Below are 25514 nucleotides of genomic sequence, written 5' to 3' on the forward strand. Positions count from 1 at the left end.
AACAAGAAAACCAAATTGAATAAGCCTATGGAGAAGAAGACTGCAACTCAAAAGGCTATTGATAGTTTAGGTGAATATTACCAGACTGCCAGGAGGCCTATCAAGCTTGGTGATTTCATGAAAGAGCTCAAAATAGATGAAAATGAGGAAGAAACTGAGAATGAATCTCTTCCTACAGAGACATGCCGGGTCATCTTTACGATATCAAAGATATAAGCTAAAGAGAAATACGCTGAAGAAACGGCCCCTGATTTCTGTCTAATAGTGTTATCAATGAAATTCAGTTCAGAAGAGGTTCTATGTTTTCCAAATGATGAAGATTCAGATACAAGCATAGCGTCGCAAATGGAGTAAGTGAGACTGGGGGACAATTCTGAGTCCACAGATGAATCTCCAGACATGACAATGGCTGACTCTGAAGAGAATGTTTCATCAAATAAGTCTAAATCAGATGAGGTGACCCAGATGCAATTGAGAAGTGACAAGGTATTGTCACCTCCACCAAAGAAAGGGATTCCTAATAAAGATAAAGGAAAAGAGATAATTATCAATGAAGATATTATCCCCAAATACTTCAAGAAGAAAGAAATTCCAGCTAAGGGGATAGATTATAATATCTTATCCCACTTGAGGAAGATCCCAGCACAACTCAACATATACGACGCCCTCGTGATGTCTAAAGACCTTCTGGAGACATTGATTCAAGCTCTTAAAGACCCCGAAAGATATGAGGCATATTTTGTTGAACGCAACTTGACTGGGGTCTTGCAATCTCGGAATGAGCCAATAATTACTTTTATCGAGGATGATCTAATGCTTGGAATGGCATATCTCAACCGCCCTCTGTATGTTATGGCGGAGAGCGACGATATGATGATCAGTCAGATTTTGATCGATCCCGTATCTTCTATAAATCTTATGAGTCTGAGGGCACTGAGATCATTGTGCCTCGACGTGGAACACCTTGGGCAAAATAAATTAATGGTGGCATGGCTTCAACGAGAAAAGGCAGAACACCCTTGGGTCATTTATGCTCCCTCTTGTATTTGGGGAACTTCATACAGAAGCCAAGTTCCATATAATTGATGCGGACACTTCATTCAAGGCACTACTAGGTCGCTCCTGGTTGCATGAATATGGCGTTGTCTAGTTAACATTACACCAGTGTATGAAGTATCTCAGGGACGGAGAAGAATTCAGGATCTCTGGTGACATCCAGCCCTTTGCAGTACATGAAGTAACGATATATGAAGATGCCAGATACTTCATGCCAAAGAAGTAAACTTTCGAGTTCTTTTGAGGCTAAAACATCAAACTAAAAAGCTGCAAAGCAACCCAAACAGGGAGGTGAGAAGCAAGTAGGGAGAAAGAAGGCAACGCCGACTCTTCTCAAAGCATCGACCATTCCAAAAGAAAGAAAACATGTGCCTCACCTTGGGAGTGACACAGATGAAAGTGATGTCACACCTATAAAATCCCAGAGGATACGTCAGTCAACAGCCAAATGGAGTAGGGATGTTGAATTTTCAAATAACGATTATGACGACGACACTATCTACATGAACACAGCGCGGGGTGTGTTCTCCAAAAGAATAGATAGTCTGTCGATCTCAGACAGTGTGCTCGTAGTCACGCGTATTCCCTTACAACACTTCAAGGAAATCATTTCACGTGAAGTGCATAAGATTAAAGAACTCTCTACCCTCTATCTGCCTCTTAAAAAAGAGACTGCGCCAGGGAATGTGCTATATTCTACGAGAATGCGCGAAGAAGAGAATTATGATTGGTGTTGCATGCACCTCGATTCCGAAGAGTTATTTCCTATAAGGCTATCTCGATTTAATATCAAAGGTATTCAAAGAATGCTACGAAAGCAGATCAATGTTCCTATCACTAAACGACAACTTCGTACATGCCTAGGACTCTAGTATGAAAGGAATTCGCGTCTACTACGACAGAAGGATATAGCTGTGTACAAAGGCATCATGTTCATCAAGCGAAAATACCTCCAGAAGGAGACTTGCCGAGCAATCACATGCAGAGAAATCAAATCCGATAATGATGATAATGAGATATATGAAGCTAACGCTTATGATAACCGACCCTTAGAAGCCAAGCTTGCACCAGAAGAATTAGAGGACGGTGGATAGGCTGCTATGATGGATGAGCTAAGGGAAGTCAACTTGGGAACTGATGAAGACCCTTACCCAACCTTCATTAGCTCTCTTCTACCAGACGATCAAGTTGAAAAAATAAAAGGACTTCTCTATGAATTCAGGGACTGTTTTGCTTGGACATATGCTGAGATGCCTGGCTTATTCCCTTGACGTAGTAGTTTACAGATTAGCCATTAAGCCTGATGCAACACCCGTCAAACAAGCTCCAAGGAGAATAACATTGGAGATTGAAGAACAGGTGATTTCATAAACGAAGAAGCTTATAGATGCAGGCTTTATTCGTGAAGGTATGCCGATTGGATTGCTAATATTGTCCCTGTAAAGAAGAAGAATGATCAGATTCGTATCTGCATCGACTTCAGTGACCTAAATAAGGCATGCCCGAAATATGATTTTTTGCTCCAAGTATCAGAGCTTATAGTTGACAATACTTCCAACTATGATATGTTCTTTTTCATAGACGGATCGTCGAGCTACAATCAAATCAAAATGGCACCTGAAGATGAAAAGCATACATCATTCAGAACACCTACAGACATATTTTGCTACACAGTCATGCCCTCCGACCTGAAGAATGCTGGTGTCACGTATCAACGCACGATGACTCGTATATTTGATGATTTATTTCATCTAAAGGTCGAATGCTACGTAGATGACTTGGTCATTAAAAACATGGACTAAAAAGATCACCTAAATAATTTGAGAACAGTGTTCGAGAGAATAAGAAAATATGGTCTGAAGATGAGCCCTCTCAAGTGTGCATTTGGGGTCTCCTCCGGCAAATTTCTGGGGTACGTTGTTCGACATCGAGGCATCGAAGTCGACCCCAACAAGATCAAGGAAATCATGGAGAAGCCACCTTCAAAGAACCTGCGACAACTTTGCTCCTTCCAAGGACAACTGACTTTCATTCAGTGATTCATATCGAATCTGTCGGGTAGGTGCTAACCATTTTCAAAACTGATGAAAAAAGATATACGCTTTAAATGGGATGATGAGTGTCAAGAGGCTTTCGACAGTATCAAAAGATACTTGTTGAACCCTCCTATTCTTGCGGTGCTAATTCCGGGGAAGCCTCTTATACTGTATATAACAGCACTAGAAGAGTCCCTCGGAGTATTATTAGGCCAGCATAATGAAGAAAGCAAGAAAAACACGCTCTATTACATCAGTCGAAAGTTGATGGGAGCGAAAATACGCTACTCTCCAATTAAGAAGCATTGCTTGACCCTAATTTTCGCAGTTCAGAAACTCTGTCATTATATACTATCTCACAAAATCACCCTGATATCAAAGATCGATCCGCTAAATTTCTTGATGACAAGACCAGCATTGACAAATCGTTTAGCCAGGTGGGCAGTGATACTCCTGCAATTTGATATCACATACGTCCCACAAAAGGCAATAAAAGGGCAAGTGCTGGCGGATTTCCTCGCTGCACATCCTATCCCTGCAGATTCACCTCTCAACGATGATTTACCCGACGAGCAGATCATGAATGTCGAAGAAGAGGAGAGGATATGAGTATGAGAAATGTACTTTGATGGAGCTCATCAATTAAGCGTGCTCGACCTTCAAATCTAGAAAAAACTCAAGCCGGAATTTGACTCATTTTTGTGGCACCTAAGGGAGAATGAGATTTTCATTCAGCTTGACTGAACCTTAGACCAACAATGAAGCCGAATATGAAGTTTTAATAGCAGGATTGATGATTGAGATCGATGTCAGAATTCGAAACCTCCAAATCTTTGGTGATTCTTAACTTGTTGTAAATCAAGTGCTGAGAGTCTACAAAATCACCGAGTTTGAGTTTGACTGTTATCATCGGCGAGTTTTTGAGCTTATGAAATAAATTCCAATTGTCAAATTAGCTTAAGTTCCCCGAGGTCAAAATAGCAAAGCTGATTGCCTTGCCAAATTGGCTAAAGAAATGACAAACATGGATGATGAATGACTTATAATAATTATGGTGAACAATCGTCAGGTCCTAGAGCCAGCATTGTTATAACTCCCACATGCAGAGGGAATACCTAGTTCAAGCCAGTAGGATGCAACCCCGGTTGATCCTCAATCTCCCTGATCAGTTAATCTTAAAGGTCAACTTGAAGAATATCAAGTTCATATGAAAAGACGCAAGGCTAGTTAAACTTCAGAATCATGGTGGCATTGCCTAGATGTCGAAGTAGAGGATGATTGGAGGCAGCTTTTCATTGACTACTTCAAAGAAAGTAAACTACCAACTGATAAGTCATTAGCTACTCATATCAGGCATAGAGTACTAAGATACGCGTTTGTTAACAATACATTGTATCGGCGTGCTTTCGATCAAATGTGGCTAAGGTGTCTAGAGACCCAAGAAGCTGATAAGGTGGTAGCAGAAGTTTATGAAGGACTTTGTGGAGCGCACCAATCAGACCCCATGGTGGTGGTTATAATTAAAAGAATGGGCTAATATTGGCCAAGAATGGTCAGATTCATGGTGTTGTTATACATCAACCACCAAATCCACTGCATCCTACAATAGCATCCTGGCCATTTGAATGTTGGAGTACTGATGTTATCGGGCCGATAGATCCGCCGTCATCAACAGGACATCGTTTCATCTTGGCAGCAACCGACTACTTCTCCAAGTGGACAGAAGCAGCTCCATTTAAGGAAGTTACGTCCGAGCACGTGTTTAACTTCTTCACCCACAACGTTGTTTATAGATTCGGTGTGCTATACTGCATAATCTCAAATAACGGTATTACATTCAAAAGTACAAAAATTTATAAGTTTGTTGATCGGCACAAAATCGATTGGCGGTATTCATCCATATACAATCCAAGGGAAAATGGCTTGACAGAGGCCTTTAACAAAACGCTGGTGAACTTGTTGAAAAAGATCCTCACCAAAAATAAAAGAGAGTGACATACGAAGATGTCAGAAGCGTTATGGGTCTATCTTACTACTTACAAAATGCCAACCAAAGCCACTCTTTACTCGCTGGTGTTCGGAGTTGAAGCAGTGTTGCCATTAGAAGTTGAACTTCTATCCCTTCAAGTCGCTATCCAGAATGAGCTAACTCAAGAATAAAATACTCGGTTAAGGATGGAAGAGCTCGATGCACTCGATGAAGTCATGTTGTAAGCCCAACAGAACCAGGAGATTTATTGAGCAAGAATGACAAAGTCTTTTGATTGAATGGTGCGTCCTCGATCATTTCAAGAAAGGGAATTGGTCCTGGTGCAAAGAAGGTCAATCATCCCACATAGAAAAATTGGTGGAAAGTTTATATCCAACTAGGAAGGACCTTTCATCATTGAGAAGGTGTATGAGGGAGGAGCTTATCAACTCATCAATTTGAATGGTCAGAGGCTCATGCCGCTGATCAATGACTGGTATCTAAAAAAATATTATGCATAAAATTACCCAAGAAAATTTTATGTTTAATATGCTATATTTTCATACATGTTTATTAGCGTATACATTTCACATTTTTGAATTCTCTGGTGTTATGAGAATGTATTTCAAAATCCCCCGTCAGACTAGGGGCTTTTTAAATATTTATTTGGTTTGACATCGTACTATGCTTCGAGATCCCCAAATAAATATTTAAAATCTCAAAATTTTAATTTCATTCCATTTTAAAATGTCCCTGCGAGACGGGTATTTTAAATATTTATTCGAGTCGACATTGCACTACATGTTGAGATCCCTGAATAAATATTTAAAATTATCAATTCAAATGTTCTTTTTTGCTGAATAATACCATGAACTCTCTTCAAAGTATATGCAGGTGGTCTTTTAAATATTCAAGACACTGTCTTCCTCAACGTACAAAGATTCAAAAGTCAAAAAAGAGATTTTTGTGGCTACACACTTCTACAAATTGAACCGAAGAAGCTTGAAGTCTTTCGACAGCCTGAAGCTTAAGGTTCGAATGGATGTAAGAGGTCGGATCCAACAAGCCCAAATATGTTTGGATCACTGGTAGCTCCGTCTATTCAACAAGCCATAAGAAAGGTCGTAGTAGCGGAACCCCCACTTCGTCAACCCGTCAGTAAGGATCATAGGAAGTGCGAAAACTAATTTGACTCGACAAGTTTAAGTGATCGTAGTCTACCAAATTCTCCCAAATGATTGGAGAATCAAAGTTCCAATGGGAATATGAGTTTCAAACAATCACCAAATGCTCGTAGGCTCTAAATCTTTAACCACAAATGATGACTCAAAATCTGCCAACTTTCAATAAAATCAGCGTTGGGAAGCACAATTCCCATAGCGCAAGTCTGAAGCCTGAATGTGTGTAAAAGGTCGGATCCAATAAGCCCAAATATGATCGGATCGCTGACATCTCCATCTACTCAACAAGCCTTAAGAAAGGCCGTAGTAGAGGAACCCCCATCTCAACAACCTGGGGATGAAGAGCTATCAAATCTTAGCTCTCCCGATTTGATGAACTCAAGTGACTCAGATCAAAGTCTTCTCAAGTGGTTAAGAATCAATATACTACCTATATTTGGTACTATCAACCAAATTCGGAACCTACAAATCCTTCAACAAATCTGTAATGCACAAAGCGAGGATCAAAGAAATTTTTCTTCAACAAGTCCGCTAAAGCATAAAGCAAAGAATCGAAGAAACTATCATACAGTTCATACAAAGCCTAAGGTTGAACCAAAAGGATTCGTCATCAACAAGTCTGCTATGCACAAAGCTCTGGACCGATGAATTTTCGCGATCGACATAGTATAAACCTAAAGGGTTTAGATTATCGACATCTACCCCTTCATCAAGCCCGCCAAAACTAGAAGCAAAGGGCATAAGATATATAAATATTCTGACAAGTTAGTAAAGACAAATGAGATAATCTTTCTCCAAGTTCGCCACTCAGAGCACTAGGCAGAAGGATTCAAAATCTCAGGACTCAAGACAAAGCTGTGGAATGAGGACCCTGGATGATATTTACAAATGTCCCTAAAGACTAGGAGCATTTTAAATATTTATTTAGGTCGACATCGCGCTGCATGTCGAGATCCTCAAATAAATATTTAAAATTTTGACCAAGAAACAACCAGATAATAGCAGAATGTTGAGCATATACAGAAAAGCTATAAACTAAAGTGACAGGGGTGTTAAAAGAGAACAAATGATGGCAATACTATCCATCATTGTTAACCTATAAGGCCATACTCTAGGGACCCAAATACGAAGTGCTATATCGTTATCCTGGGAGTCCTACTTGACTAAAGCCAATGCATCAATCATCTCTAGATATATCTAAAAGAGTCATGAAGAAAGAATAGTAGTGTGACATCCAAACAAGTTTTGGAGATCCGCTAAATGAAACCCCTAGTGTGACATCTAGAATAAATATCTAGAGATCCCCAAGGTCAACCATCATACAACAAACGTGGTTCACTCTAGACACGTATCACATTTGTTTGGGGGGGGGGGCATTTGTTAACCCTTTTCTGTATAACAAAAAAAGAAAATTAAAAAAAAATTCAAATTGCGTACCTGCTCGGACGTATCCCCACGTCACACATCGTCGCACGTCGAGACCACGCCTTAATGTCGCATCCCTCACGATATCCTCGCGACATTAAAAGGCCAAAGGAAGGGAGGGGTTCGGTTGCTCTCTCTCTCTCTCTCTCTCTCTCTCTCTCTCCCATTTCCTCTCCCTCGCTCCAGCTCTTTCCCCACTCTCATCGGTACTCAGCTTCGCTCCTTCTACTACTTCCCTTTCAGTCGGGATGGAAGTCACGACATTTTGACGGAAGCAACGACAGGAGCTCGCGGCTGTGGTGTGGCTTCTCTAGTTCCTTCGTGATGTTCGACTTCGCTCTCGATAACTTTCCTTCCCTGTCGAATCGGAAAACCGACATTTTGGTCGGAAGCGGGACAACAGCTCGCTCATGCGAAGATCACTTTCACCCGATCCCACGCTTCATCGGCTCCTCCGTGCGGTTCAGCTTCGCTCCTCCAACGTTCCCCTCCAGTCGAGTCGGAAGTTACAACATTTTGACGGAAGCAACGCTGGGAGCTCACTGCTGTGAAGTAACTTTCTCCCTTCCACCACGTCTCCGGCTCTTCGTGACTGTGCGACTTTGATCCCTTCAACGACTCCCTTTTCCGGTCGGATCGGAAGTTGGGACATTTTGATCGGAAGCAAAAAAAAGAGCCCGCTTGTTGTGAGTGTAAATTCCTCCTTCCTGTACGCTTCTTCGGCCTATTCTCACAAATCCACTGAACCAAGGAGTGTTTTTTTTAATTAATTATAATTATTTTGATTAATTATAATTAATTATAATTATTAGTTTTAATTAATTATAATTATTATAATTAATTAAGGTTAGGTTTAATTAAGTAATTATAATTAACATGATTGATTATAATTAATCTTAATTAAAATTAAATTTAATTATTTATAATTTATAGATTTAATTATTATTAATTATCATTAATTAATTTTAAATTATTAAAATCAATTAATATTAAAAAGTTATAATTAATTCCGAGTTAATATAACTTATTATTTTAATTAATTCTAATTAATTATTTTAATTTTAAATAATTAAATTAAGAAAAAGTTTGCATAAATCCCTCTCTTACCTCGATGTGTGTGTCGAGCCAGCAAACCACCCATGCACGCTTTTCTCTAGCGTGGTGGGAGGGAACCCGGTGCGACACCTACGATAAGGTAAGTGAGGTAGGTGAGAGACCCCTCGGCTCCAAAATCCTGTTCTCAGCATTCGTGTCGAGCCGGCAAACCCGCTATGCTCGTTTTTTTCTAGCGTGGTGGGAGGGAACCCGGTGCGACACTTATGACGAGGCTGGTAGGCCTGGTGCACGCTTTTCTTGGCGTGGCCGGGACAATTTTAAGTAACCGTACGTGGCTTTATACCTGCGGAGAAACAACTATTTTTCTTGTAACAGGTACCAAAGACTTTGGGCGATCAAGTCATTAATAAGAGTACACGTTTTAGATATCTTGGATCAATTGTTCAAAGTGATGGTGAAATAGATGGGGATATTATCAGCAGAATTCAAGTTGGATGGTTGAAGTGGAGGAATGCATCGGGCTTGTTATGTGATAGAAATGTACCCCTCAAACTTAAGGGAAAATTCTATAAGATGGTAGTGAGGCCTGCAATGCTTTATGGTGCCGAATGTTGGCCATTAAAAGAGAAGCATAATACTAAGTTAAGTGTGGCAGAGATGAGAATGCTCAGGTGGATGAGTGGCTTTACCCTTAGAGATAGGATACGAAATGAGCATATACGTGAAAAGGTTGGAGTAGCTCCAGTAGAAGATAAAATTAGAGAGAGTCGCCTTAGATGGTTTGGTCACATAAAACGACGGCCTTTCGATGACCCGGTTAAGAGAGTAGAGGTATTAGATTTGACTTATGTTAAGAAAGGTAGGGGTAGACCTAAAAAGACTTGGTTAGAAAATATTAGGAATGACCTTTCTTTATTAGGTTTAAATGAGAATTTGACTTTTAATAGAACACAATGGAGAAAAAGGATTCATGTAGCCGACCCCACGTAGTGGGATAAAGGCTTGATGTTGTTGTTGTTGTTGTAGGTACCAAAGACTTGTGCGCGCCTTTCTATGGCGTAGTGGGGTTAAAGATTTTACGGCCGCGATGTCCTCATCCAAGGGCACCTACCATGCATACTTTTCTCTAGTGTGGCGGGAGGCCCAATTTTCAGTTGTTTTCCCCTAAACGGGAAAGACAACGGGAGGTTGCCGAAAATTCATAAAGAACAAGAACCTGGACTCATAAGAACAGTGGACTTGAACCTGAACAAAATTTAAATGACGAATTAAATGTCAAATCCAAATAAAATAAGATCAAACTGGAGCTAAATTCAAATCAATTTGAATATATAATTAAACCTGCAAAGTCTTAAAAAAATCCTGAACAAGCACTTGAACTTGTACTTAGAACTCGAACTGTGCAACATCAGGGGACTTGAACAAGACTAGAACATCAAACAAAGACTTCGATTTGGACTTGATCTGAACTTGAACAAGCATTTACACCTGAACTAAACAAAACAATAAGCAGACTTACAGAAGTCCTAAACTTGAATCAAATAACGTGATCTTGCTATCAAAGCCAGTCAACTTGCAAGTATAGTGGTCCACCAAAGAAAGGCAACATCGATGAGTTGTAAATACGATGGACTCTCTACAAACATGAGTAAGGAACATGCAACGAGTGTATTAACCCCACATAATCAATCTCAAATGGAAAGCAAGTGCAACAATCCGTCAATCATCATGTAAAAGGGAGATGACGACAAATACAACCGCTCGCAGTCGAGATCAACACATAAACAAATGAACATAGTGAGCTTGCCTATAATTGGTGATCCTCCCCTTGTAAGCATATGCACAAGCATACAATGAGTGTTAAATAAAGTATACATACAATGTGCTACAACACAAGGGGAAAGCAAATACATCGAACCCACCTGAGATTGGTGAAAGGGTGGATATGATGTAGGAACAATGATTCTTCTATGAATATTTCTAGTAGGTCATATTGAATACAACAATCCCCCGTAAATACACACGAGCCGCTTATGGATAACAACAATGGGTATATTGTAAGTATAACGAACCTTTGTGGACACAAGTACAGAGATCACCTACGATAACGGTGATTGAGATCTGTAAGTACATCGGGTATAAGGGCAACTCAGTATATGGAGAAGGACACACCCCCTGGTAGAAGGAAAGAGATGTTTGAACAAATTAGACCTAAACTTTCTGGTGTTCTAAAGTTTCTTCTTGGTCCTGTACTTAAGAAGAAAACAGTGCTTGCATCCACAAATATCGGAAATAACAAGTTTATTACACTAAAGATCCTGAAAGGGATTCTTCTCAAGGCAGTGTCACAAATTTCAAGGAAACCTCCCCAGTGAATGAGAAAAAAGGGAGTTAACATCGGGACAATGAGGTGTCTCATGACATCCAGATATACCGCTACTGAATCCACAACACTTGTATTAGCGGACAGAAGGCGTATATGAGCTCTCAAATGACATAGTATGTATTCAAATGGCAATTATTTGCATAACTAAAATATTTCAAAGTATCCCTGCATGTGCATAATATTTTGTATATACGTAGGTACACTAAAGGGGTAAATGCAATCATATGACCTGCATGGGCCCTGGCGAGCGTGTCTTTGGTATACACGTAACGTCTTGGGATGCTGCGCGGGTCAATAAATCTGAACTCGATCCTCCTAAACAGGCAAATAGGAGTCAACAAGGTTCAACAATCAATTATAAAATGCCCCCAAACACCCACATGCGCCCTAGCGAGCGTATTATTGATACATATGTGACGCCTAGGGATGTTACGTGGGTCAATAAGTGAATTCAAGTTTGAACCTTATCCTTCTAAGCAAATAAATAAGAGTCGACAGGGTTCAAACCATAAAACAAATATACGGTTTTGGCAACCGATTTATTTATTTTATTACATTCATATTAGGCCTTCAAGGCCTATAATCAAGATAATTCAATTATAAAAGCATAAAGCCTACGAAACCCGATCCTCCTAAGCAGATAAATGGGAGTATACAAAGTTTGAACCTTCAAACAAATACACGGTGTTAGCGACCAGTATATTTTTTTTAATACATTCATATTAGGCCTTCAAGGCCTATAATCAAGAGAATTTATTAACAAAGCATGAAGCTTACGAAACCCGATCCTCCTAAGCAGGTAAATAGGAGTAGACAGGGTTCAAACTATCGGATAAATATGCTGTCACGAAGTTGATCGGAAAATTTTTTTTATACATTCATATTAGACATTCAAGTCCTTTAACAAAGAAAATTCACAAATAAAGGCATGAAGCCCGAGAAACCCGATCCTCTGTTGACAACTCAACAAAGTTGACAATGTTCAATCAACAAATGGAAATGATCACAAACACCCCGATGATGGGCGTGTTGAATGTTTATCTCAACCGAAGGGGTTCACAAATACTTTCAAATTCCTTCCCAAATACCCACAAAGTTCAAAATCGAAACTCCAAGAGAAATCGCAATTCCAAATATTTAAAATGAAAATTCAACTATTCAAATACTTAAAGCAAAATCCATCCACCATCTGCAATAATTTGCCGAGGTGGACAAATTTGAATATAACTTCAGCTCACATAGAGCTAAATGCCTAGTCGAAAATATCACTATGATCCATTCTTAAACAATCTCCTGCCAATAAGGACGTGATATGTGTCTTCTAACCGGCGGTTTTGTTGCCAAATGACACCACAGGATAAATAGTTATGACCCGGGGCCCTCTGAACCGAGTGGTTTTGCCGCCAAATGGCATCACGAAATACCGGTTATGGCCAAAGCCAATACGTTCCTTAGTGACATCAAATCCTTGAGATATGAATCAATAGGATATGATCGATAGGGCACAAAACCCTCTATTAGCTAAGGTGGATTCAAATTTTGCCCCCTTAGACAAACACTCAACCCAGGTCTACAAGGTCCCCTTGGACGAAGCAACCCATGCCTACCGACAAGGATCCCTCTGTCAGGTTGGGTCGACTACCTCTTCTGACTAAATAGATCAGTGACCACAATGACCCGGGACGACGGAACCATGGGATCTTGACAGGGTCTATCATCCATTCCCCCACCATCCGCTTTAAGTGCAAGATGGTGAAAATTTCTATTTTAAATATCAAATTCTCAAATCATTTTAAATATCTATGCTGCTAATATATGCCAGATAACACGTATTATCTACGTATCTGATTGATGACTAGCCTTCTCGAAAGTTCTCTCTCGTGATCGGGAGGGGTAATTAACTATAGGGGCTTGTGCCTATAGGAAACCAGAACTCAGATCATAAAGTCCTCATAAAATGAGGGCGAAATCTCTGGGTAGTGTCTTACTTACAAACTCATTTGCCTTCCCAAAATTTACCCCGTAACTTAATTTTGTTAAAACTCCCTCGCCAAAAAAGCAATCAAACGCGAGCGGAGGTCAGGGCAGAATTTTCGGAGCCCACAAAAAGTCTCCCTCAAACTTAAGAGAAAATTCTATAAGATGGTGGTGAGACTTGCAATGCTTTATGGTGCCGAATGTTGGCCATTAAAAGGGGAGCATAATACTAAGTTAAGTGTTGCAGAGATGAGTGGCTTGAGCCTTAGAAATAGGATACGAAATGAGCATATACGTGAAAAGGTTGGAGTAGCTCCAGTGGAAGATAATATTAGAGAGAGTCGCCTTAGATGGTTTGGTCACATTAAACGAAGGCCTTCCAATGACCTGGTTAGGAAAGTTGAGGTATTAGATTCGACTTATGTTAAGAAAGGTAGAGGTGGACCTAAAAAGACTTGGTTAGAAAATATTAGAAATAATCTTTCTTTATTAGATTTAAATAAGAATTTGACTTTTAACCGGACACAATGGTGAAAAAGGATTCATGTAGCCGACCCCACATAGTGGGCAAAGGCTTGATGTTGTTGTTGTATGTTATTGAAGTCTCTATATTTAGTTTTCACACCTATAAATAGGTAATGTCATAATGTTGTAAGCCAAGCTAAAAATTACTCAACAAAAAATAGTAATACATTTTTTAATCTATTATCCCATACAAAATCTCCATAACTCATTGCTTGCCTATCTACCTTTCTTCTAAAATATTTCCAACATCATGAATAATTAAATGTTGATAGACTTTCTCTAATGTTGTTGCTCAGTTCTTCAAGTTTACGCTTATTTGTGCCTTCGGATTTCAACTATAGCAGAAAATTAGAAATTGACCTTCGGTTGAATGTATCATTCTACTTGTTTATTTTAGGAGCGATGTACTAACCATACCTTGGCATGCAGAGTAGTTCGTGGAAATACCCAAGTGCAGCGGATTTGACACTCATTTTGCTACTTCCTAGGAGATGAATAAATGGATCAATTGGAGTAAACTGGGACAAAAATTTTCTGCAGTTTCCATTTAGTCGCATACACTTCATGAGAATGGTCGCCAAGGCTACACCTTCACTCATATTGTTATTCATCGCAACATTCACAAGTTTAGTGAGAACCTGAGGAGAACTAATAGCTGCTAAGTGCATATTATTCGTAACATAATCAAATGCTGTCACAAGAATTTCAATCATGGCTATAGCTGCTGTTGTAGGTGTGACGGATTGAGGCCTCATTTTCTGTTTTTCCCTGTTAGCGTTGCATGCAACTTCTACTAAATCTGGTAAAAGTTCTAAACTTCTAATCTCAGAAGGCGACGGACTGAGCAAATAGATAAGACTAGCCGCCTCATGCACATTTCTCTTTAATGCAGTTGCTAGATTATACAAATGAAAATTTTCTCTCTTAATATCATCTATAATTGTGTTGTCTACAGCAATGAGGCCCAATAAGATGGATACGCAAACTCTTATTTCACTTTCTCTCTTTGAACTTGACAGAATTTTAAAAAGTTGTTGGAGTATTTCATACTTTGCTGAACTGTATTTGAGCTCAGGATTATTATGCAGCATTTCCCACATGGTGCTCTCCCAATTAACATCTTCACAATTCCTTGAACCATCTGAGGTGCATAAAACTGAAATGACGTTTTCAAATCCTTGTAGAAGTTGAATGTGTCTAGAGTTCTCAAAATTTGAGCTATCTTCACTCCAGTCTTTCTGACGAATGGAAAATGTATGCTCTGGTGCAAAACTTCCATGACGAATCAATTCAGAAATGTCATATTTCTTTGGGAATTTTGATAAGAAACTGCTGATGCATCTGACATCACGCCTCGGTGAGGATCGAGGGAGCTTTTCTCCTCTATGATAGTCATAGTAAGAATTTGAATCAACGACTTTGGAATGCATGGGTGAAAAGTTCCGATCAGTCCGTAAACTATTAGTTCTGTATGATAATAAATGCGTAGCATTTGTTTCATTGTCTTCAACAGGTAAGCCACTAAAAGGACCTTTTGGCTCACAAGTCAGATTACAAATGAGAGCAGGGATTTTGGGCAAACAATTCCTACATCATATTCTTTATAGTAAGGAAACGATAAGAAATTATACACTGAAAAGAAGTTTTATTTCATGCTGTCTTTTAATATTTCATTAGCTTACCTTTCAGTAATATCAGAAGCTGAAAGATGTTCATTGTCCAAAATGCCATTTACTGGACTTCCCCTCTGTATATGTACCTGGTTCAGGAACTGGTAACAACATATAGTAAATTAACTTTTGAAGTTCAGAGCTTTGTTTTGCTCTCTTGAATTTTTCTTATCGATTTTGAAATGGGATTTTGGAAATTGTAACTAAGATTTTTTTTCTCATTGGCTTTTACGGTAGAAATGATATCATGCAATATGAACCTTGCATTTAAATTATGGTTGGCTTCCCCAATGGAATTTAGTTAGTATTATGAAAAAAAATGGTGGGTATTAGCAGCAAAAAAAACCTCATAAATATGCTGATTAGATTTTAGTTATACCTCTGAATCACTTGTTTCATCAAAATCTGAGCGGATGGAAACTGATGAATATGACTGTGACTCTAGCATCTCTTGTAGACGTTTTATATCCTTGATGTTTGTGTCAAAACATTCATCAGAATGTATGGAATTAGCTCTCCTGTTAGCAAATTTTGTAGAATCACGTTCCACTGAATTGGACACAGTTGCCATAATGTTCTTTCTCCCCATATCATTACTGGAATCTGATTGGTTGGCCTTATTAACCTGTATTTATTCGGCTCAACTTGTTTAGTTCATCCATAGAATAGGCTAAAATTACGCCTCTGAATAGAAGTTCTATGGTGCATTTTTTGGTACTATTAGACAATGAGAATGGAAATGTGATAAAACTAGAAAGAAGAATGTGAAAAGTTTAGATTGGAGAAATAGTGAACAAAGAGTCTATTAAATATAAGCCATTAAAAAATAGGGGATTTAAGCATGTATATTGATGAACAAAATATGTAGCAACAACCTGGATAGAATTAATGTGAAATTATTAGTAAGAAGGGTTTTGACTACTGGTAAAATGAAATTATGAATCCAACCAACAGTTGGATTACGGCTGTGATGATGATTAGTCTTGAAGTATAGCACGCAAGGTACTAAGGGATGATTAAATCAGCTTCGAAGTGAAACCATTCATGAAACGGATGCGTGAAAGCAAAAATACAAACAAGTAACATTATATAATACAGAATACTTATCGTAGGTGATGGCTAAATTCTTTTCAGGCAAAACTTTAAATGCTGTACAGAGTAACATTATTACCAATTTTAAAGTATGTAGACAACAAAAAAGATTTAGAGATGCTTACACCATTGAGGATTGCTAATGTAGGTTCTTGTTCATCTGATTCGATAAATCTGTTGCTGGAGAAGACTCTAAACCTGTGACGATATAGTGAAAGTTGAAATCGTTACTCTATGCATGAAACCAGTAATTTTGCTAGTCACAAAATAATGTACATTTAACGCTTCCTTCTCATGTTATTCAATATTATACAAAAAATTCTTTTTCTCATTATGCGAGCCATGTCATAAGTTTTACTATTATATTATTCTTAAAGATCTATAATTTAGCATTTCCACTGAATAAACTTGGCAAACCTTTTACTGGCTTGTTATTAGAATTGAATTAAGAGATGGTGTTACAGTTGTAAGTTAGGAATCTAACTTTTACTTTGCATTACTAGAGAGAGCCCAGAAAACAATTCAACTTTTCGAGTAAAAAGTTTGGAGGTCATCCTTCTTTCATTATTTTGTCCCCTCAAACTTTATTACCAAGAAAAAAGCTGATTGGTCACAGTGTGATCATTCCTATGTTTCCATCTGGCGCTCAATTATTCATTCCATCATTCATTTTCGTTTCAAACTAAAGTAGAAATTATCATTCGGAAATAATCATAATTTGCTTGTTCAAACTAAGCACTCACTGATTTTTTCTTGATTTACCATGGCAGATGACTTGGTAGAACATAAGACAGTCCTTGTACCTCCTGGCTTGTTGTCTTGCTGCTACTTCATCTACATTGGCTGCCGAAGACCCGAATAAGCTCGCATACAATTCAGGTGCAAATTCTGTTCCTACAAAGCTGGGCGACACCAAGACAGCTTGAAGGAAATGCATGGCCATCTGCCACTCGTCACTCCAGAGCTTTCTGATAAATGCCAAGTGGAAGAAGGAGCAGCAGACTATGAATTTGTTATTAATTCCTGCAGTGACTGAATCCTCATCAAGTATTGCTGGAACCTGCAACATCTTCTCAGAGTTAGCAAGGAGCATATTTTGCTCGCTTGCCGAGGTTGAATTGATTGCTGATTCAATGGTCTCGATGCCCCAATACAGGTTTGAGAGGATCGAATGGTCAAAGAATTCAAAGAATCTGCTGTTAGGAATTGTAAGTTTGGAAGCGCAGTGGAGCTGGAGGGAGCGGCGGGTGGCTGGGCATGACAGAAGCCCACGAAAGTTATGGTCGACTGTAGAGATGATGGCCGCAACGGATTCTGGGTAGGATGTAAGAGGAGCCATTGCTATGGTCGGTGACTGTTGTGGTTTCAAGAGATATAATTGGGCGGATGATAATGGCAGGAGAGGAAATGAGTTTAAGCGATGGAAAATTAGCAATTGTGGAGGGATTGCTCGTGACTAGCTTAGGACAAAAATCCAAGGCTGGCTGGGCCTGAAAACCAACGTAGAGAAGGTAGTGGGTGGAAATGTGACCGTTGTTTGTTAGTGAGATTTTCCCTCTGTTTTGGGTTGTTGTCGGAGTCTTCTCTTCGTGCATCTACTTTTACCGTGCAATTGTACTTGGGCAAGAGTCGGCTCACATTCCTTGCTGCTGAAAATATACTATTTAATTAACTCTCATCTCTCACTTTATTATAATTAAATTATATAAATAAATTACTGCTTTCGGTTGCAATTTCGCTGTCAAAAATTTATTGTTAATGTTTAGCTCTTATTGCGTTCTAAAATATTTACGGCGGTAGATAGAGATAAATTTTAACTTTTAAGTTTTGCATTAAGATTCAATGCACTTAAAGATAAAAGAGTACAAGAGTACAACAACAACAACAACAACATCAAGCCTTTATCCCACTACGTGGGGTCGGCTACATGAATCCTTTTTCTCCATTGTGTTCTATTAAAAGTCAAATTCTCATTTAAACCTAATAAAGAAAGGTCATTCCTAATATTTTCTAACCAAGTCTTTTTAGGTCTACCCCTACCTTTCTTAACATAAGTCAAATCATCCTGGACTGTCAGCTAAAGTCTGGCCTAATAGAGCGATTGTTTGGACGATATTCGACGATTTGAACTAATCCTACAAGATGATGTGGATGATCAGAACAAAAAAAACCTTCTAATCGTCCAGCCCTCCAAATCGTCTTAGCTGATTGAGCTGAATTTGTGTTGATCGTACAGGACGATCCGTCGATCGTCCAAGACGATCTTTGTCGATTAATTGCAAATTATGGCAAATTTAAAGCCCTTCTTTATAAGATCTCTTGTTTACTAAAGATGAGATCTATTACTGTGGTCCTGACCTGAGAGAGCCAAGAGGAGAGGGAGAGAAAGGGAGAGAGAGAGGATCTTGTGAGGAGTTTATAAGGGTTTCACAAAGGTTGCTTCAAGTAAGGATCCGCGTCTTCTCCAGCCGTCGTCCATGGTTCCTTGGAGGTTTTTGAGAGGTCTACTTTAGCAATTGATCAAGGTTCTCTGCCTGCTTCAAGAGGAAGAGAAAGAAGTTAGGTTCTCTGCCTGCTTCAGGAGGAAGCAAAAGGAGTTGGGTTCTCTGCCTCACCGGAGTCAGTGAAAAGGATGTTTGTATAGGCTTTTCCACCTTGCTGTGGGAGCAAAAGGAGAGTCACTTTGGTATAGTGCAGTATCTAAAGAGGGAGTCTTTAGGGAGTAGACATAGGTCTTGTTAGACAAAAATACTATAAATTTTTTTGTTTGTTTATTTTTAATTTTTACCACATTTTGAATTTCGTGCACTTTTAATTTTGTTTTTGAAAAATAGTTTTCTATTTTTTACAAAGATAATTTTAAACTTCCAATCCCCCCCCCCACCCCATCTTGGTTAACATACATGAACTTTTAAGTGGTATCAGAGCCTACTTTTAAAATTAAGGTTTAGACAATTTTTTGAAAATGATCATGTTTACTTTTGGAAATAGTAACACACCTGAAGGGTATTCGTCGCTAGAACCGCATTATTTGATAACATCCTTTTCAATTTTTGAAAACACGTATGTCTACTTTTCTGAAATCGCTTGATTATCTCCTGTGGATTTTAGTACAGGAAGGACACTCTAGGTTAACTAGATTTGTAGATGGCATTAAAACTAAAACACCATTTACTGACTGGATTGTAGAAGAAAAAGACATTATATAAATCACTAAAAGCTAAATGTAATAAGAGATAAAATTTTTATTGTAAAATACCTTGAAAAAGAGAAAAGTCATGGTGCCTTATAGTTGAAATGATTCAGTTAGTATTTATTGTTGATTATGAATGATGCCCTTTTTCAGGAAAAGTTAGCTAAATGTAGAAGATTTATATCATATAGAGCATATTATATGGTTGGAGTTGGAAAGAATTCAATAACATGAGAGTTGTTCAAGAAAATATTATTTTGTTCCTTTGGTTAGTAGGATTGTAGTGAGATGATGGTGGTCTGAGAAATGATGGTTGGAGGGTCGTAGTTTGGCGACACAAGTCGGAGGGATCATTGTAATTCTATGGAGGTCGTTGGGATTGGAGTCCGGCGATGGTGGTTAAAGGCTCGTTATCCATGAGCAATGTAGGCTGAAATAATCATGGTTAGGCGATAAAGGTCGAAGGTAGGAGAGATAGAGTTTAACGTCTTAGTTTTGCATGAAGATCCATCACACATATGGATAAAAAGAGATAGGTGTAAGAGTAATAAGTCATACTAGGATTCATACATTAAAAACCTTAAAAAAGAATTATGGGGTCTTGCCGAGTTAAAATGATTCCATTAGTAATTATCATTGATTACAAATGATGTACTTCCTTTGGGGAAGGTGATGACTTAATATAGTAAATATACATCATATAGAGTACATTAAATGGTTGGAATTGAAAGAATCCAATGATATGAGAGTCATTCTCTAGAGAATGTTAGCCTATTTTATTGGTCAGTAGTTATGTAGTTGGTCAACAATGGTCAGAGGGGTGCTATCAAGGGCAAATACAATTTTGTTATTTTTCCTTAAATATCATAACTTTAACCACTATATGTTTATGCATGACAAGATCACTAAAAGATTGTGAAGGTTATTAGACCTTTAAGAACTAGCCTGAGACTAACCAAGAGTGGGGAGGGGGTGAATTTATTATTTAAGAAAATTCTTTAGTGAAAAAGAAATTCTTTAAAAAAATTTCAAACCCACATATGATAATCGATAAAGTGGATACGAAAATGAGTAAATTTCACAATAATGAAATAAATACTATTTTTAACCACATATAATTGTAGAAAATAATCAAAATGAACACACCAGAATTTACAGTGATTCGGTCAACATTACCTACCTCTACTCCTTGGAGACTCCCTCTCCAAGTATTACACTAAATAATAGTGACTCTTCTTTTGCTCCCACAACAAGGCGAATAAGCCTATACAGATGCTGTTTCACCACCCCGGTGCGACAGAGAACCGTGACTCTTTTACAGGCAGAGAACCTCAACAATATTTTTACCCTCAAAGTGATGGTCAGAGAATCACAATATTATTTTCACCCTCTAGGTGATGGTTAAAGAACTACGACTCTATTTTCACCCTCCAGTTGATGGTCAGAGAATCACACTCTATTTTCACCCTCTAGGTGATAGTAAAAGAACCATGATCTTTGCTGAAGAACTTCTTCTTCAGAACCACAGACAATCCAGGTAGATGCTTGTAGATAGGAGTATTAGAAAACCCTAAGTAATGGGCTTCAAAAAATCATAATTTTCAAGATATTCATCTTATGTTTGTACTGTACGATGCACTTATTGTACCGTATAATCAGTGTAATTATAGAGGACGGCCAACTTCGTACACTGTCGATTGTCCAACACTATGGACATCATACAGTACAATCAATACAAAAATCATGGATTTTGTTTGGTATGATCTCCGGGATGATAAATTTCGTGCATAATCAATCGTATATTATTAACCATATTGTACAGTACGATCAGTTAGAATAATTTTTCATATTTTGATTGCCTGATATTGAGGGATTAATTAAGAAAATTTTTTATTAATTAGGGCGTACATTACAAATCAAATCATACTATGTGATCAGCACAAAATTATTATCTTTCTTAACTCTGAGGGTTAGGGTTTTGATAGAGAACAATAGATCGTATAGCACAAATTAAATTCGTCTAGTACAAAATAAGGTCATATAACACGAAACCAAAATCATATAGTATGATGTAAGAAAACTTTCTCAAAAATATTTTTTTCTCTCCCCCTATGTGTGTGTAAGGTTACTCAACAAAGATATCCATCCAACTATATGATACAACTCAAGAAAGGAAAAAATATAGAACAAAATAAAAATTGACTATAACCTTAGTCTACCTAGTCTTGAGCTGATCAGAATTGCATGTGAACGGTGAATTGATTTCCTAAAATGTTAGTACACAACAAAATAAAATATCACAGAAATAGGATAAAGTAGTAGCAAACACAATAATATTTATTATCATCAAAATCACAATGCTTGGATCCGATGGTGACTTATGAAATAGTGACTTTTATATATATGTGTTTTATCCTTGAGTGTTGGATTGGATTCTTTGAAATGCATATGGCACTAGTTTTATCACATAAGATTTGAATGGTGCCTACATGTAATCCTTAGTTCAGTATTTATTACTTTAACCAAAGGACTTGGTCCACAAAACTTCTTAAGGTTATGTATTCAACATCAATAGTGGACAGTGCAATTGAGTTTTATTTTTCACTAGATTAGGATACTAAGGATTGTGCTATGAATTGACATATTTCATAAATGCTTTTCCTATCAATTCTATATCCTACAAAATTTAAATCAAAATATCCTGTGATTTCAAAGTAATTGTTATGCCTAGCATATCAAATTCCTAAGTTTTAGGTTCCTAAGAGATATGTAAGGATTCTCTTTACAACAGTCAAGTGGGATTCTTTTGGATCAGCCTGAAATCTAGTATAGAGATAAACAACACTAAATATAATATTAGGTTTACTAGCAATCAAGTAAAGAAGTGATCCAATTATTCCTCTATATTTTTTTTTATCATTAGATTTTCTATTTAAATCCTAATCTGACTGAATTATGGAACTCATGGGAGTGCTTATTAGCTTGGCTTTATACATTTCAAATTTTTAAGTATGTCTTTAATGTATTTTGATTGAATAATAAAAATTTTATCATCCTTCTACCTTATACTAATTCTAAGAAAGTAGGTCATTTCTCTCATCATTCTCATCTCAAACTCCTTACTCGTTATTTTTAAAAATTCATCACAAAGATTTTTATCAAAAGATCCAAACAAAATATCATAAACATAAATTTGGATAATGAGTAGTTCATCTGCTTCCTTTTTTAGAAATAGGGTGGTGTCTACGCTCCCCTTAATAAAAGTTCTCTATAGTAGGAATGAGCTTAGCCTTTCATATCATGCTCTGGGTGTTTGTTTTAGTCCATATAATATCTTTTTTAATTTGAACACATAATTATGATATTATGAATTTTTAAAGTATGGGGGTTATTCAACAAATACATCCTCTTTTATTATCCCATTCAGAAAGGCACTTTTGACATCCATTTGGTATAATTTAAACCTCTTAAAGCTAGCAAAGGCTAGTAGTACCCTAATAACTTCCAATTTAGCTACAGGGACCAATGTCTCTTCAAAGTCAATCCATTCAATCTAGTTATACCCTTAGCCACTAATATTGCTTTGTTTCTAATCACAACATCAAAATCATTCATTTTATTTTTGAAAACCAATTTAGTTCTAACCACACTCTAGTCCTTAAGTCTTTTAACAAATTCCCAAACATCATTCCTCACGAATTGATTTAACTCTTCTTATATGTTTAGGATCAAGAATTCATCAGATAGGGCTTGATTTATGTTGGTGAGTTTAGTCAATGAAATGAAGGTAGATTTATTTATTTCTTTTCTAAGTCAATACCTAGTTATAACACCTTCAGATGAGTCTCCTAAGATCAATTCTTTAGGATGACTTAAAAAATATCTACATTCTTTAGGCAATGTATTTTTAGGTTCTACCCTTTCCTCTAGATTATATATCCTACTCCTTGGGTGATTTCTATAACTTCTTCTACTCTAGACCCTCCAAAATTATCAAATTCATCAAATATAACTTCAGTGATCTCCTCTATCACCAGTGTCCTTTTATTAAAAACTCTAAAGGATTTTCCAACACTTGAGTACCTTAGGAAAACTCCTTCATCAAATTTAGGATCAAACTATCCTAGTAGGGATTTTCCATTATTTATAATGAATGCTTTACATCCAAAGACATAAAGGTGAGAGAGGTTGGGTGCCCTACCCTTAAGAATTTCATAGAGTGTCTTGTTCGGCTTAGATCTAACATTTATCATATTCAGAATATAACAAGTTGTATTCATCACTTCTGTCCAAAAATATTTAAGAAGTGAGTATTCAGCTATCATGGCTCTAACGGCTTCTACCAGGGTCTTATTCTTTCTTTCAACAACCTCATTCTACTAAGGGGTTCTAGGAGCTAAAAAATTATGATATATCCATTGCACAATACTGTAAGATTCAAATTTCTCATTCTTAAATTCTCCACCATGATCACTATGATTTATTACAATTTTACAACCAAGCTTCCTCTGAATCCAAGTGGAGAATGAACTAAATTCCTCAAATAATTCAATTTTATGAGATAGGAATCTAACTCAACTAAACTTTGAGTAATCTTCAACAATCACATACCTAAAGACTTTCCCTCTTAGGCTTATAGTGTTAACAGGACAAAAAAGATCCATATATAGAACTTCTAAAGGTTTGCTAGTATTAATATCTTTAATTTGGTGGAAGGAGGATATGACTTGCTTTCCTAACTAACATGTATTACATATGTGATCCTTAGTGAACTCTAATTTTAATATGCCTCTCACTAAGTCTTTTTGGGTGATTTTTCTAATGTTTTTCATGCTTGCATGACACAATCCTCTTTATCATAACTAGGATTCATCAACAATAATTTTTAGGAAAAAAGAAGCACCAGTTCAACATAGTTTAAATCAAGCATGTAAACATTAATAATTCTATTTTCTTACAGTATAGTATTTTCATTTAAGCTAATCATGTAGCTGGTAGAAAAAAAAATTATACTATATCTTTTATCACAAAGATGTCTTATGCTAAGCAGGTTATTTTTCAAGCCATCTATTAGTAAAATATTTTCAATAATAATTTTTTTTTAATTTTTAATTATACCTGATCCCACCACTCTCCTAGTAATGTTATTTCCAAGTGTCACCTTTCCTCCTATCCTGACCTCTAGTAAAATAAACTGATTTGAATCTCCAGTCATGTGCCTTAAACATCCATTTTCTAGTTATTGCATGCTCTCACAAAGCCTTCTGTGAGAGCATCCCAACAAAATCATCAGTGGTCAGATTTAGGAACCCAAAAAAGTTTGGGTTCCACATTATGGAATGTGGAATGAAATGCTTGCATGATATGCTGTGAATTATGTAATTTTGGTCTCCACACCAAGTGTATTCTATGGTGGATAATGAATGTGTGGGAGATGTGTCCTAGCATATCACAAGAGAAGCATCTAACCCGAGGAAAATGGTTTACCAATTTATGTGGGTTACGGTGCCTCTTCCTAGATTTGAATGCATGTTGTGATGGTGTGTTATGAAATTGTGCAAGTGTTGGAGGCGTTTTGTTTTCTATATAAGCTTGTAATTGAACTTGTAAATATTTGTTTTTAGTTTCAAGATTTAAAATTTGAATTTTTAATGCATGCTTACTACATTCTAATTTACATACAAGAGTTTCTAATTCATTAAATGCATTTTCTAATTCATCATATGATGTTTTCAAGGAATCATATTCAACGGTTAAATTAAGATATATTTTATTTAAAGAGTCAAATTGATCTAATAAACACATATGGTTACTATCCATAATTAAGTGATATTTCCTGAGGCATTCATGCTCTTTCTACATAATTGAAAAATCAAATTGAAGAGGCTTGTATGTGCTTTCTTGAGCTTCTTATATGTAATATAATTTTTTCAAAAATTTTAAATAAT

General features: G+C 37.2%; 1 protein-coding gene across 2 annotated transcripts in view; it reads right to left on the minus strand.

Annotated features, from left to right (window-relative positions):
• Positions 1 to 18105, minus strand: part of LOC110115789 (putative E3 ubiquitin-protein ligase LIN-1) — a 61107-nt gene extending 43002 nt beyond the window's left edge. Inside the window, exons 1-5 of one of the 2 annotated variants that reach the window (XM_020849158.2) lie at positions 17117 to 18105; positions 16499 to 16571; positions 15661 to 15906; positions 15294 to 15370; positions 14029 to 15198 (exon numbers count right to left, since the gene is read on the minus strand). In XM_020849158.2, coding sequence (XP_020704817.1) covers positions 14029 to 15198; positions 15294 to 15370; positions 15661 to 15906; positions 16499 to 16571; positions 17117 to 17712 — 2162 coding nt within the window. In that variant the 5' untranslated portion in view covers positions 17713 to 18105. Of the gene's footprint in view, positions 1 to 14028; positions 15199 to 15293; positions 15383 to 15660; positions 15907 to 16498; positions 16572 to 17116 lie in introns of both variants that reach the window. The other variant, XM_020849157.2, reaches the window with a different exon arrangement.
• Positions 18106 to 25514: the final 7409 nt, after the last annotated feature.

This window comes from Dendrobium catenatum, unplaced genomic scaffold (assembly GCF_001605985.2).
Source record: "Dendrobium catenatum unplaced genomic scaffold, ASM160598v2 fragScaff_scaffold_1482, whole genome shotgun sequence".
Taxonomy (NCBI): domain Eukaryota; kingdom Viridiplantae; phylum Streptophyta; class Magnoliopsida; order Asparagales; family Orchidaceae; genus Dendrobium; species Dendrobium catenatum.